The 13,716-nt window shown below is 65.1% G+C and overlaps 1 protein-coding gene across 10 annotated transcripts in view; it reads right to left on the reverse strand.

Annotated features, from left to right (window-relative positions):
- AATK (apoptosis associated tyrosine kinase) overlaps positions 1–13,716 on the reverse strand; it is a 31,642-nt gene that overhangs the window by 5,313 nt on the left and 12,613 nt on the right. For 3 of the 10 annotated variants that reach the window (XM_036997300.2, XM_073236067.1, XM_036997306.2), the window contains exons 2-9: positions 7,686–7,833; positions 5,292–5,371; positions 4,636–4,754; positions 4,343–4,430; positions 3,366–3,499; positions 2,104–2,188; positions 1,899–2,020; positions 318–467 (exon numbers count right to left, since the gene is read on the reverse strand). In XM_036997300.2, coding sequence (XP_036853195.2) covers positions 318–467; positions 1,899–2,020; positions 2,104–2,188; positions 3,366–3,499; positions 4,343–4,430; positions 4,636–4,754; positions 5,292–5,371; positions 7,686–7,833 — 926 coding nt within the window. Of the gene's footprint in view, positions 1–317; positions 468–1,898; positions 2,021–2,103; positions 2,189–3,365; positions 3,500–4,342; positions 4,431–4,615; positions 4,755–5,291; positions 5,372–5,486; positions 6,405–7,685; positions 7,834–8,560; positions 8,627–9,181; positions 9,362–10,707; positions 10,842–13,559; positions 13,630–13,716 lie in introns of those variants that run through there. The other 7 variants (XM_036997302.2, XM_036997303.2, XM_036997305.2 and 4 more) reach the window with 5 other exon arrangements.

The raw sequence follows: 13,716 nt of genomic DNA on the forward strand, positions 1-13,716 counted from the left end.
TAGCCATCTGCCCTCAGCAGGAGGTCCAGGGTCCCCTCCTTCTCATATCCAGAATGCCTAGAGGGCAGTTGAGGAAATCTCCCACTTAATTAAGGCCAGGGGCTCAGCAGCTGGGGAGCAAGCAGTGGGTGGGGCACTTTCCCTTAGCCCATCGGGGCCCTGTCTGCAGGCAAGTTTATGTTTGGAGTAGAGACCATTTCCAATTGTGGGCACGAGGTGGGGCCCAGAGGTCACTGCTGGGACCAGGGCACCACCCATTTGTCTTGGCCTTCCTGCTACAGACACCCCATCCCAGCTTGGCATTACAGGGTCCTCACCAGCGGTCAGACAGGGTCAGCTGCAGCTGAGGCTTGGGCAGCTTGAGCTGCTGCTCCCGGACCGTGTAGGCCAGCACCTGCCGGTCGGAGTGGTGAGGGTAGGGCTGTGCGCCCAGCTCAAAGAGCTCCCAGATGGTCACACCCAGGGACCTGTGGGGGCGATGGCCATCAGACGGGGGCTGGCAGATGGCACATCTGCAGAGGATTCAGAACTTTGGGCACCAAGGAGTGGTTCCCATCATTACACCAGCTTCTTGGGGCCACCCCTCCCAAAGACATGCCTTCCTTCAGTAAACGGCCAGTACATGCCCCCGGCCAGGCCCTAGCCTGTGCCTGGGATCCCCAGGCAAATAAACAGATTGGCTACCCACAAACCCAGGCCCCTTTGCCTATTCACTCATTCCCTTGCCAGAGTGAAGACTACACACTGCCAGGTGTGGCCAAGCCCTGGCCAAGCTCCAAGTCCGCAGGGCACCAGTGGAGGCTGGAAGGAGGGAGGGGTGAGTCTAAGGACACCCAGGCCCAGCAATGAGGGACCAGTGGTCAGGCAAGTCAACAGGAGTGTGCAGGGCTGGGAGAAGGCAACGGAATTCTTCCCGGTGATCAGTGGCTTCACCCAGCTCCTTGGGACCCCCAGCTGTCCCGGGAGACTAGGGGCCTGAGGGATGGCAGATCTGGCAACAGAGAAATCATGGTGGCCTGGGCCAGAGCCATGTAGGGGACGCCAGTCCTCGTGCAGCAGGGTGGGTGATGGGGTGAGGGTCAACTGGATCAGCATGGGAATGGACTCTCTGGGGGCGGCACAGGGTAGTGGCTCGGAAGGGCCCCCTGGGAAGCTCAGGGTGGGGCTGCTCTGTGGAGCCAGGCTCTGAGGTTTACCAGGAGCACGGCGAGGCCACACAAAGGCCTGGGGGTGCGGGGGGGGGGGTGCCGGCAGGAGGTGGGAGCGGGAAGCAGAGGCTGGCCAAGGCCAGAGACTGGAGTTCAACATGGTGGACCCTACAGTGGCTGCAGTACAGGGGGTGAGTGCCCAGTTTGTGCCTGCTGGGGCCAGGCACTCAGGACGGGGTACCTCCAGGCTGTAGTCACAGGCGATCCCCAGCCCCCAACAGCCCCTCCATAGCAAAAGGCGCCACGCCAAGGCCCCACCCCTCCGCAGTAGAGCCTGCTGCCACTCCAGGTGGGCTTTCCGACATGAATGTGTGCTCTGCCCGAGGTCTGTGGTGCTGGCCCAGAGGGTCGTGAGAGGGGCAGGGCCCGCTCACCACACCAGGCAGCTTCAGGTGGCCCCAGCCTTCCCCATGACCTCGCCTGGGGCCAGCTTTGGCCCCCTCATTCAGAGATGTGGTTCGACAGACCACGGCCTGCCTTTGAGCAGCTGGCCTGCATGCCCTCCGACACAAGGGACCAGGCTGGCAGGTAGGACTCAGTGTCCTGGTGCCAGCAGGCCTGCGGGCCGTGTCCTCAGTGGACTCACTCTACGGGCTACGCAGGGCTGCCGTGAGGCCTCATGGCAGCAGGCAGGAGCACAGCCCCTTCTGGGGGGCACGTCCTCGCGCAGCAGCTGCGGGCCACGCTTACCACACGTTGCTGGCCTTGGTCTGATCCACCACCAGCAGGTTAGAGTGCACCTCATCCACCAGCTCAGGCGCGATCCAGCGCAGAGGCACCCACAGCTGGTCAGCCGTCACAAAGTAGTCCTCCTGTTGGCAAGCGGGGTAGTGTCACCCCGCCAGGCTGCCGGGGCTGGCCCTGCCTTCCAGCCAGCCCAGCCCAGCCCACTTACTCTGTATTTTCCGTGAGAAAGCCCATAGTCGCCAACCTTCACTGTCAGGTCAGCCGTGAGCAGGCAGTTCCTCAGGGCCAGGTCACTGGGGGCAGGAGGGCGGGATCAGCAGCAGCGGGGCGTGGGGGCGTGGGAAGGGGCACCTAAGGCTGCCCACCCTCCCCTGCCCAGAGCTCCAGAGCCCTACCCAACACTGGGCGCTCTGTGTCACGTGGACTAGCCTCAAGTGTTACGATCAGACAAGGGAAGCGAGGCCCAGAGAGGGATAGCTTCTGGCCCAGGGCGCTCAGCAAAGGGCAGGCCCCACTGTCACAGGAACGCCGCTCAAGCCCAGCTCACGCACCCCACCACTTCTCACACACCAGTCTGCTGACCCCCTCAGGGGGCAAGGCAGGCCAGGGACAGGCAGCCTTCCCTCCTGCCCAGTACACCGTCACTCCCAGCTCTCCGAGGGGCAGGCAGCAGTGGGGAAGCTGATGCTGTGTCCCAGGGCAGGTGGGGTTGTGCAGTGTCTGCCCGCAGCCATGCGGGTTACCCTGTCCACTACCTCCAACCCAGCAGCCAGCCTCAGGCTGCCCATCTCCTGCCTGGTGGCCACATGGGTGTCTGGGGGCACAGGGCATGAGGGCAAACGGGTTTGCACCCAGCTGCCATGCCGCTGCTGTGCTGGGGCCCAGACGGGCCTGCACCTGTGGGCGCAGTGGGACTGGGCGGGCAGTGGGCAGGTCAGTAGGCTGGCAGCAGCCCTCTTCAACAAAATCACTGATGCTGGAGTTGTGTGCGTCATCACTCAGCACCAGGATGTTGTTGGGGAGGACAGCCTGGTGGCGTCGGGGGCTGGCAGGCCACTCATCCGTGGCTACTTCTTCCGGCACATCCCCCAGGCCAGCACCTTGGCCATCTTTCCAACTTCAGGGGCCAGGGCAGGAAGCAGGGCAGGCCATCCCTCCTCCACCCCGGGCCTGAGGGCAACAGAGAACAGGGCCAGTATGGGGCCACCAGGGGACAGAGGGTGGACTTGGGCCCTGCTGCGTGTGGGTCCAGGCCAGCTGCTTCATCTAACCGTCCCGCAGAAGCATGTGTCCAACCACCATCTGCCTGGTGGCTTTTATTTAATGAAATTCCCTTGTGCGGTGGTCCCTAGGAGCTGAACAGAGACTTACTGGGTTAACCCCCCACACAGCCCAGGCAGGAATCACTGGTGCCCCTTTCTGCAGGTGCAGAGGCTGCCCCTGGGCTTCCGGCCCCACCCTCGCCCTCACCTGTGCACATAGTTGTTGCGATGCAGGTGCAGGACGCCACAGGCCACCTCGCAGGCCATGCGCTGCAGGGTCAGGGGGTCAGGTACCATGGACTCCACCACCCGGCAGCTCCGCAGGTAGCCCTTGAGGTCCCCCTGCAGAAGGGGCAACACCGTCACTGGCTGGAGGGGAGGAGGCACCTGTCCAAGCCCCCTGCCCTGTCTCTCCATCCCCAGGGTCCTCCTAACAGCCACAGGGCTGCAGCTGCCCAGCGGAGCCACTGCGCCCGCCACCCAGCGGCCAGCTCTTGGCAGCACCAGCCCACAGGCAGAGGACACTTTGTCCAAACCGCCCCCAGGGACCCAGGCAGTCCTGCAGGGCCACATCCTGTGTCCAGATCACTGGGGCTCAGATGCTTGCCACCTCAGAGCTGGACAGAACCCAGGGCAGGTGATGGGAGGGTCAGCTGGCAACTCCTTGCCCTGCTGACACTGCCCAGCTCCAGGGAGGGCCCAGCTGTCTTGGGGAGGCCCTGGAAGGTCATGGCTGTGGCCAGGAGTCCAGAAACCTGACCATGGGTGCCTGTCCTCAGTGCTTGAGCTGTGTGTGTGGGACGGGGCCCAGAGGAGGCAGATTGCAGGCACAGTCACAGGCCCCAGGATTAAACCTTGCCAAGCGAGGCCGTGGAAGCGAGGAACAGATGTGAGGGGCTCTCCGGAAAACTGCCTCAGTGCTGAGCAGCCCGGGGAAGGAGGCAGCGGGGCCCCTCCCCAGGATGCGGGTAGAGCCCAGCAACTACGGCCACCGTCTCCACTGAGCAGGGTCACCTCCTCCCTTAAGGCTATCCCTGAACCCCAATTTAGGGGGCATATGAGGCCCGCAGTATGGGGCCAAGGGGTCCCCAGCTCAGCGAAGGCCCCTGTGTGGAGGCTGGGCCCTCCTTCCCTTGCTGCACAGCTCAGGGCAGAGCGGCCAGAGGCCAGGGAGTGGCGACTCACCATGGGGCAGAACTCCATCACCAGCAGGTAGGGGGTCACCTCGGTGCACTGGGCCAGGCACTGGAGCAGGTTGCTGTGCTGTAGGGCCCTGCGGGAGCCGACAGGCCACCCCCCCCACTCACACCTGGGGCAGGAGGGTGTGGGGGGCGGGGAGGGGGCGGCTCTGCGGGGCTAGGGAGGGGCAGAGGGCAGCGCGGAGCTTGCCTTTGTGTCCACGGCCTCGCCCTGAGGCACCGCCCACCTCCCCGGCCCCGCCCCCTCCTCCAGCCACACCTGCGCCCAGATGCCACCACCTGTACGGCTGCGCCTCCTCCAGGAAATGCATCTGGTCCTGCACGCTGGCGCTTGCCTTCAGCTCCTTCACCACCACCTGGGTGCTGCCCATGCCCGAGGTCACCTCCCCGAGGAGCACCTGCGGGGGCGGCGTCACCACGAGGCTGTCGTCCCACCCGCTCTGCCTCTCCTGAACCCAGAACAAGGCGCTTCTCTGTGTCTTAATTTACTCTGCAGAATGGGCTCTGGACCCCCCCGGGGACCCTTCCTGGCTGTAATTGTCTGTCTTTGGTGTTCGTCACCCCCAAGGACCTCTGCCGTCTCTCAGGGTCCCCCTTTTGGCAATCTCTGGGCATCTGCAGTGAGTCCGAGGGACTGACTGCCCTGCCCGGCCTGGGGGTCCGGTCGCAGCCGGGACGAAGCCCTTGCTCCCTGCTGCCCCTGCCCTCTGCCCCTGGAGGCCCCTCCAAGCATCGGATACCAAGGCCTGCAGAGAAGGGACCGCTAGACCCTAAGTTCCTCCGGGAGGGGCTCAGCAGGGTAGGGGCCTGGGGAGGGGACCCCAGGGCCAGAATGGCTTTCAGGAGAAGCAGGTATCCACTTGCCCCCTTTGCTTGCTGGGCAAAGAGAGGGGCCCATGTTCCCAGCTCCTCCCCACCCAGGGTCGGCCACTCACCTTTCCAAACCAGCCGTGGCCGATCTCCTCCAGGTACAGGAGGCTGTGCCGGCCCAGGTCTGCGGACTTGAGCAGCTGCACTGTAACAGGGCAGGGGGCTCAGGGACCCTGCTCCCCTCACCTGGCCCCTCGAGGGGCTGGCCACTGGGCCTGTTCCAGGGAGCCACCCTGAGACCCCCAGAGCCAGGGCCACACCTGGGGGCTGCCATCAGGAGTAGGGCACCTGCTGCCCAGGGCATCTTTCTGGGTGGGTCTGGGAAGGCTGTGCCCCTAGCTACAGGAACAAGTAGGGCTGGAGACAGCAGGGCCTGGAGCTGGGCCTGTGTGGGCACTGCCTGGTAGGCAGTGTGGCTGGAGCCAAGGCCACCAGGAGGAGGGCACTGGGGTGGCCCGTCCCTCACCCCTGCCGCAGGCTGGCATTCCAGAACCGAGCACACCAAAGCGCCTTTGTTGGGGGCTGCTTGGCACAGCCCCGCACGGAGCACACTGGGCCCGTTCTCCTGCAGGCTGGGCTGGGCAAGTCGGCGGGGAGGAGGGGTCAGGGGGGCCCAGAGCAAGGGCCAGGGCTGCTGAACCCACTCGCACCCTGCCTGCGCCCCGAGGGATTCCCCGAATTCTGCTCCCACGCCAGCTGCCTGGAGGGCCGAGGGGACAGGCCGAGCTTGCTGCCAGGAGAGCCAGGGCCAGGGGCTGCTCTCAGGGACCAGAGACCAGAGAACTTCGACCCTGATGATGAGCAGGACTTCGGGTGGGGGTCCCATTGTCCCTGAGTCCTGGAGTTCTTCCTGGGCCCCCCACCGGCCCATCTGGGGTCTGCCTGAGCAGTTGGGGGTCCTGACAGAGAACACCGGGGCCATGATGGAGGGCGCCATCTGCCAGTCCAGCAGGAATGCCTCCTCTTGGCTGCAGGAGGCACGGAGGCTGGGCAGGAATGCCTAGATCCGCCGGGGATGGCGCCCACAGAGCCATGCTGGGGACCCTAGAGACCAGGCCTGGCTGTGCTGACCTCCTCCACAGTCTTGAGTGCTGGCACCTACTGCCTGGGCTTTTGGCCCTTGACCCCTAGGTGGGCTACCTTCCCAGCATCACTCCCCTGTCTCCCCCTCCCTGGACGCAGGGCGCCCTACAGGAAACAGACCAGGGCTGCAAAATGGAGAGAATGGCGGTCACAGCTCTCCCTGTTCCTCGTCCCCGTCTCCCCCCAGGCAGCTCCCTGCAGCCCTGGAGAGGCACACACTGCCCAGAGGTAAAAGGCCCAGGCCAGGGGCATGGTGTCCTGGGGCGGGCCTGACCTCCACCAGCTCCCAGTGTCCAGCAGTGTCAGCACAGGCGGAGACCCGCATGGTCATCCAGGAAGCACAGGCCCCACCTTCAAGGTCTTACGGGGTGATTTTGGGGCCAGTGGACAGATGCCTTCGAGCCCCACCTGATTCCTGCCTAGCAGGTGACATCTCCTAAGAGACACTGGCTGGTGGGTAGGGGTGACACCCACGCAGCCCTGGGCCCTGGGGCTGGCAGCCAGTGGCCCACTAAGCCTGCTCTGGAGGCTCAGACCAGTGCCTTGAGCCCCCCAGGCCATGACTGAGGCTGGCTCCAGGGCGGGCATCACAGTGGACAGGGACAGAAGCAGGGGGTTGGGCCTGTCACCCTCCCTCAGTGCCCCTGCAAGAGCTGGGGATGGCACAAGCCTGGTCTAGGAGCTTCTGGTGCGGCGGCCTGAGATCAGACGGCCCCACGTGGGGAAGCAGCCCACGGCCCAGGGTTCCCCAGGCCCCAGAACAGCTCCAGAGCCCTGCCATAACCTCTCGAGCTTGGGCACCACATCTCAAGCTGTGGGCAGCCAGGCTGGTGGGAGACCCCAGGATGGGAGAATGGGAGGCATGGAAAGGAAGCTATGGGAAGAGGCCCCTGCCTGCCCAGCATGTGTGGGTGGGACTGGCCCTCCTGCCCCAGGTCCTGCGTGAAAGGCCCATTCACAGCCCACAGGGGCAGCCCAAAGACCCCCCCCCAAGTGGGTGGGTCCTGCCCACTGGGCACAATGGATCCCATGTTCCTGCATGGCCAGCAGGCGCCAAGGGAGGTGTCTGGGGTCAAGCAGGCGGGAAGAGCAGAGGAGCCCCTCCCCCCAGAATGGATGGCCCATCACAAGACCAGAGTGGGCGACCCATACGCCAGTGCCTGTCACCGCCCCTCCCTGCAGCAGCCCCTCCGGCAGGGGAGGTGGCAGTCGAGGGCCCTCCACAGGCCTGCTCACAGTGCCTCAGGTCTCAGCAGAAGGGGCCCACCAGCCCTGTCAGCCCTCCTTGGGAGCAGTGGCTGCTGGGTGAGGAAGCCAGGCCTGACCCCCGACCTAAGCCCTATGCCCAGCACGGAGGCCTACCGGGGCCCACTCACCTGAGCGCCCCGGCTGCTTGGCCACGGGCAGGGAGACTTCCGTGAGTGGCAGGACATACACGTCGGGCCCGTTCGGAGCCACTGCTGCCGGGGAGCTGTGCGCCGAGAAGTCGGCCGAGGACTCTTCCCCCTCGGCATTCTCAAACTCCTGTGGGGCAGGCAGGGCACACAGTGAGCGCCAGGCTCCCAAGATGGGGAGACTGGGGTGCCAGGGAGCGGGCGGGGAGTGCAGGCCAGGCTGCTAAAACACCTTTCTTCTGGGGGTGCAGTGGGCTGGGGGGCTTGACCCAGAACTGGAGCCCCCACCCAGGCTGGCACCCCTGGCTTGCTATGGACCCTCACCCCCATCTCCTGGCTCCTCAGGGCAGAGAAGAGACCAGGTGGGAGCCCCTCCCTCCCCAGGGACACCAGCTGCCCCAGGAGGGCTGGCGTTTCTTGGTTGCAGGGCTGGGGGGGTGAATTTCCCTCCCAAAGTTAGAGCCTCAAGGGTGGGGCCGTGAGCCCCAGGGCAGCAGCGCCTCTCCCAGCCTCAGCCCACCCCTTCCAGGTTCCGGGCAGGGTGGGCACACACCGGGCCCCACGCTGGTGGGGGCAGGGGGCGGTGGTTGTGGCTAGGGGCAAGAGACCAAGAAGCCCCGCCCCTGCCCTTCCAGATTCAGCCCCAACTGCTGCCTGCCTACCGCAACCCCTTTCTGGCCCTGTTCTGGGTCCCACCTGCCATGTGGCCCTTACCTCAGGGTCAGGGCTGAGGGGCAGACGAGAGTTTCACCCCAGCCCACCCTGCCCCAGTGGATAAACAACTAAGTACCTTGGCCCCCCTGGACAAGAAGCCCATGCCCCAACTTCACCCCCAGGCCCAGCACCCTGCCACCTACCACGGCCATCTGTCTGCAGGTGGCCCCTGGACCTTGACCCAGGCGGGCCATTGTCTGCTTCCAGGGCTCCTTAAGAGCCTGGTCCTGGGCAGCCTGGGGCTGGGCCCCACCTGGCCTGGCTGCTATTTTGAAATGTGGCTGCTGCCGCACTTGTCTGAGTGAGGAATACCCGTCCGGTCGGGCACATTCCCCCCAGTCTCAGGGAGGCCCCGGGCCTGACTGAAGCCCTCTAGTGAACAGGGGCTCTCCCCCCTGGGGCACCGGGTGAGCCTCGCTCACTGTCGGACGGACAACCCCGCAGCCCAGGTGCAGAGACTGACCTCTGGAAGCCTCCAGGGCCCCTCAGGGCACGGCCCCTAGGACAGGGGGCCCATGCTCCTGGACCGGCGCCGAGCGTCTCCAGGGAACTGCCCTTCGTGGGGCCCTGAATCTCTCAGCTTCAGGAGAGAGGCTGGAGCTCTCTGGCGGGGTTGCTACGGGCCGGTCCTGGTTTGTGCCCAGGGAGGACAGACCCCAGGGGGCGGAGGAGGGGCTGGTGCCAGCGGCGTTTCCCCTCCCTAGCACCCGGGAGATGTCCTTGGGGCCTGGGGCTGGCAGAACCACCCTGGCCCAGCCCATTACCTGACAGGGCCACCTGGAGACCCCCCAGATTACGCCAGCAGCACGGGCGATGAGATAGGACACTGTGAGCATCGCTGCCCAGCCCCGTGCCCAGCACAGCTCCAGGTGGGGGAGCCCAGCCCTGGCCTCACGGCTGGGCGGGAGCCCCCTGTGCAGGCAGGCCCTCCCCCCGGGGCGCACTGGTGCAGGACTCTCTGGGCACCATGCTCCCCAGGAGGAGAGGAGGGCGTGGGGACGAGGCGCGGAGGCTGGCCCTTGTTCGGGGCCTTGTTCTCCCAGCACCAGGGGGAGGGCCTGACCTGCACAAAGGCCAGAGCGTCCTTCCCCTGGGCCCCCGCCTTCACCCCTGCACCCCCCGACCTTGCAGGCAGCCTTGCCTGGCCCAGCCCACTGTGCCTGCCACTCAGGGAGAACCTCCCCAGGGCAGGGACAGGGACAGCTGGGCAGGACACAGAGCCCACAGCCACTTAGGAACTTAGCTTCCTCAGCTAAAGGCAGGCGGGCAGCACCCCAGCCCCCTTCTGTGTCGTGACACGTTAGAGGGTGACACAGGAGGGCTGTTCCTCCAAAATGGGGGCTGCTTAGTGAGCAGGTGTGTGCGGCTGCAGGACTGCCCCTCCCATCCTCACCTCGCCAGGCCCAGAAATCTGACCTCCAGCCCAGGGTGTGGCTGGCCTCGTGTGCGTGGGTGGGTGACTGACTGTGGCCCAGCCCGCTGTTTGCCAAGTCGGCAGGAACTTGGCCCACACAGGCTGGCGGCAGGAGGCCTCTGGCTGGGGACCTCAGCTCCCAGCTTTTCCACCTGGTCCCCCCACCTGCAGAGCTGCTGCTGGGTGTGGGGGGCAGCTGGGGGGCTTGCGGGACAGGGGAACAGCTCCCCAAGGGATGGCCCTCAGCCAGCATCCTTGGGAGGGGGTCCTCCGCCTGAGAATCCAACCAGGAGGATCCTGGGGAGCTTATCCCTGCATGAAGGCTGGATGGCCACAGACAGTCATAGGCAGCGATGGTCACAGCCGCTGCCCACAGTCACGCGGGTTCCGTGGCAGCGCACCATCCTTTCCCGTGGGCAGAAGGTGCCCGGAGGGGTTCCAGCTGGCAGGGTGGCCTTGGTGCCAGGTCAGCATGTCTGGGAGCCTTGGTTTCCCTTTGCTGATTTGGGGACCCTCTAGGCATAGAGCCCCTCCTTCTCTGCAGAGAAGCCAGGGCCCCTGGGGGACCAGCCCCCTCCACACCAGCTCTGGAGCCCCCGCAAGCCCCTGAAAGGCCCACCCTCACCATCCTGGAGGGCCCAACCTGTGCATACACAGAAGCCTGACTGAGCTAGCGGGACAGTGTGAGGCCAGGTCCCCATAGGGGCGACCCAGGATGGGGGAAGCTGTGCGCAGAGGACAGGCTGTGGGTCCGGGCCCAGGTCTGTATGGTCCCCAGGGGGCCCCAGTGGGGAGGGATGCTCAGTGCGGAGTGGGGGTGAGAGGGCCCAGCCCTCAGGACTGCGTGCACAGCCACATCGGGCCCCCAGCCCTCACCTTGAACCCGATGCCCCCCTTTTTACAGCACAGGCAGGCCAGCATGAGGACGATGACAGTGAAGAGTCCAGAGAAAGACACCGCCACCACAGCCAGGGAGGACGGCCAGGACAGCTCGCTGAGTGGGGCGCCGTCTGCCGACGGAGAGAGGGGTTAGGGGTCGCCTCTGCAGCCCAGCCTCCACACTGCACCCAGTCCCCCGGGGGCACTCAGAACCAGCCAGACCCCCACCCCCTCCCAGGCTCCCCAGCACCCCCCAGGTCAACACACTGTGAGCTCCAGCCCCCTGACACTTGCTCCCACTCCCCACACCTGGAGGCACAGCCACTAGGCCCAGGGCAGGTGGATACACAGGGCCACCAAAAGCGGCCTGCGGTCCCGTGGCTGGCCACTGGGCGCCGCTCTGGCCTCAAGCGAGGACACGGGTTGACAAGCTCCCCGTTCCGGGAGTTCACAGACACCGCTCTGTGAAGTCATGGACTACAGGCTGCGGTGACCCCCTCGATGTCCCTCTCGGACTCTGTCACCCCACCTTGGCCCTCTGGGGCCTGCCCCAGGGCTGTCATTGCCAGAGCTATAGTGTGGCGCTGGTCAGGGTTGCAGGACCCAAGGAGGCCAGAAGGAGGACAGGGCCCTGCTAAGTGGGAGAGATTTCAAAGCTGGCCACTGGCCACATGCTAGGCTCTGGGAAGCCAGGGCCATGGCTAGAAGGCCAGTCTGGGCTTTGAGACCCAGGGACCCCACTGTCGCTGAGAAGGTGGTGCTGCATCAGCGGGGCAGCACTGTGCCCCATGCACCCGGGCATTGCTAAGTCTCCGTCTTGCTGAGTCAGCCCCCAAGGGCACCTTGGTGCTGGTTCTGTCCTGAGGACAGTGGGAACCCCCTTCTGCAGCACCTGGTCCACCAGCGGCTAACCAGATGGGGAACTGAGATTCCAGGGCAGCACCACATGGCCCCCCCAACACAGAAGCATGGCCCCAAAATAGGGCTCCCAGCTGCCCCAACCTCCCAGCAAGAGCAAGGGCTTTGGGGACACCCGGCGGGGCCAGCCTGGGGGTCCCCTGGACAGAACAGGGACACGCTGGGCTGACAGCTCCACCCTGGCTGGCCCCACTGTCCACCACACGGACTCCTGTGCATGCCCCTACTCCAAGGCCTTGCTGTCTGTCTGTCCTCCACTTGGCCTGGAGGCCTTCTGTCGGCTCCCCACTCCTCTGCCCATGAACACCCAGCCCCTCAGCTCCCAACTGCTGGTCTCTCAAGACCCCATCGCCTGACTCAGCACACCTGCCAACACAGATCCCTCAGCTCAGGCCAGAGGACGTCTCAGCAGCACCTCACTGGGTCCTAACTGGCCACTGAGCTGGCTGCCTGTCCCCACTGGCAGGAGGGAAACAAGCTCGGCAAGCTGACCTCTGTGTCCACACAGGAAGCCAGGGCTGCCAGCTAACAGGTATCTGGGAGGGCTCCCTGGAGGCGGTGTGAGCCAGAGGGCCCGGGAAGCTAGCAAGCACAGCTGGTTCTCCTGCTCAGGTCTCTGAGCCTGCCCCCCACACCCACACACAGGGAAGGGAGGCCCGTGGAGTGGGGCCAGGTGGAGGGCAGGGTCACCGTGGCAGAGGACATTAGCTCAGCCTGCCCCCAGAGGAAAGTTGCCTGCAGGGAGGCTGAACATCAGAGGCCGTGTCCCCAGTCCTGTGGGGTTGCGAGCAGATACCCTCACAGGGGCCTCCACACGCAAAGTATGGGGGGGGGTGTGTGAGCATGTGGGTGCCTGTGCCTACACATTCGAACACACCCCCGTCCACGGTGTAAGCCCCCCACTGGGCTCCCACATAGCGCAGGGCACACAGGCCCTTGCCCACTGCGTACTTGCAGGGCTCTGAGCAGCCCCAGGCTCCCAGCACTCTCAGGAAGCAGTGAATGCCCTCAAGGACGCACCACTGCTGTGGCCACCGGGGGGCGCTCAGCTCACGCCCCTCCTGCTGCCCCTGCCTGCTCGAGCTTCTGCACTCCCCTCTCTGGGCTGCTCCTGGGGCCTGGGCCAGTCTCCTGGCCAGCTGGGTCCCTAGAGACCCATCACCCAGCTGCCCTCAGGGCGTACAGGCTGCTGTTGGGTAGACTAGCAAAGGAGGCCCAGCCTCAGCCTCAACTCTCAGCCTCCGCTCTGCAGGCAGAACTGGGGGCAGGGAGCAAGCACACTGGAAACAGGGGGTGGCGACATTGCTGGGAGAGGCAGGGCCTGTGGGTGGCCAGAGCACAGGATGAACCCTGGGCCCAAGGACCACCCCAGCCTGGTGGCAGCTGCAGGGGGCAGGGGGGTGGGTGGAGGGTCTGAAGGAAAGCTCCACGGGGTGGGGGCAGGGTGCCCCTGACAGCAGGGGACCAGAGCCCAGCCCACCCCCTCAGTGCTGGGCGGCCGCTATTCGGGCACAAGGGTGGTTCCTTCCTGTCGTGGTACAGCTTCTACCTCAACTCAATCAGATGTATTCACACAGAAAGGGGCTGCAGAGTTCAGGTCCCTCGTGTAAAAAGACGGTCATGAAGCCACATGTCCATGAAATAAAAGCATCCCGAAAATAGCAAGAGCGCACGTGCCTGGGGCAGGAGCATGTGCAGAGCCGCCCGAGATCGGTGACACGCTGGGGGCAGACTTACACCCCGGGAACAGCAACACTGCAGCACACCTCCGCCTCCGGCCTCTTGGCCCCGCACCACCCCAAAGCACCCGGCGCCTGAGAGGAGCAGGTGTTGGCAGGGGCTGCTGGCCCCGGGGCAGGCCCAGCGCAGCGCACAGGCACACGGTGACCTAGGGGCCATGCGGGGGTAGCTGTCTGCCTCCGAGCACCCACCAGAGTGGCTTCAGGCTGATGCAAGTCGGATCACAGCATCTTAGGAGAAAACTGGTACATATCAAGTTTCCTGATGGAGAAAGGTTTTTTTTAAGCTTTTGAGACTAATGGAAAGAATCAGAGAAGAAAAAAATCGATGGGTTGGATGTTACATAAA

Source organism: Manis javanica, chromosome 4, assembly GCF_040802235.1.
Source record: "Manis javanica isolate MJ-LG chromosome 4, MJ_LKY, whole genome shotgun sequence".
Classification (NCBI taxonomy): Eukaryota; Metazoa; Chordata; class Mammalia; order Pholidota; family Manidae; genus Manis; species Manis javanica.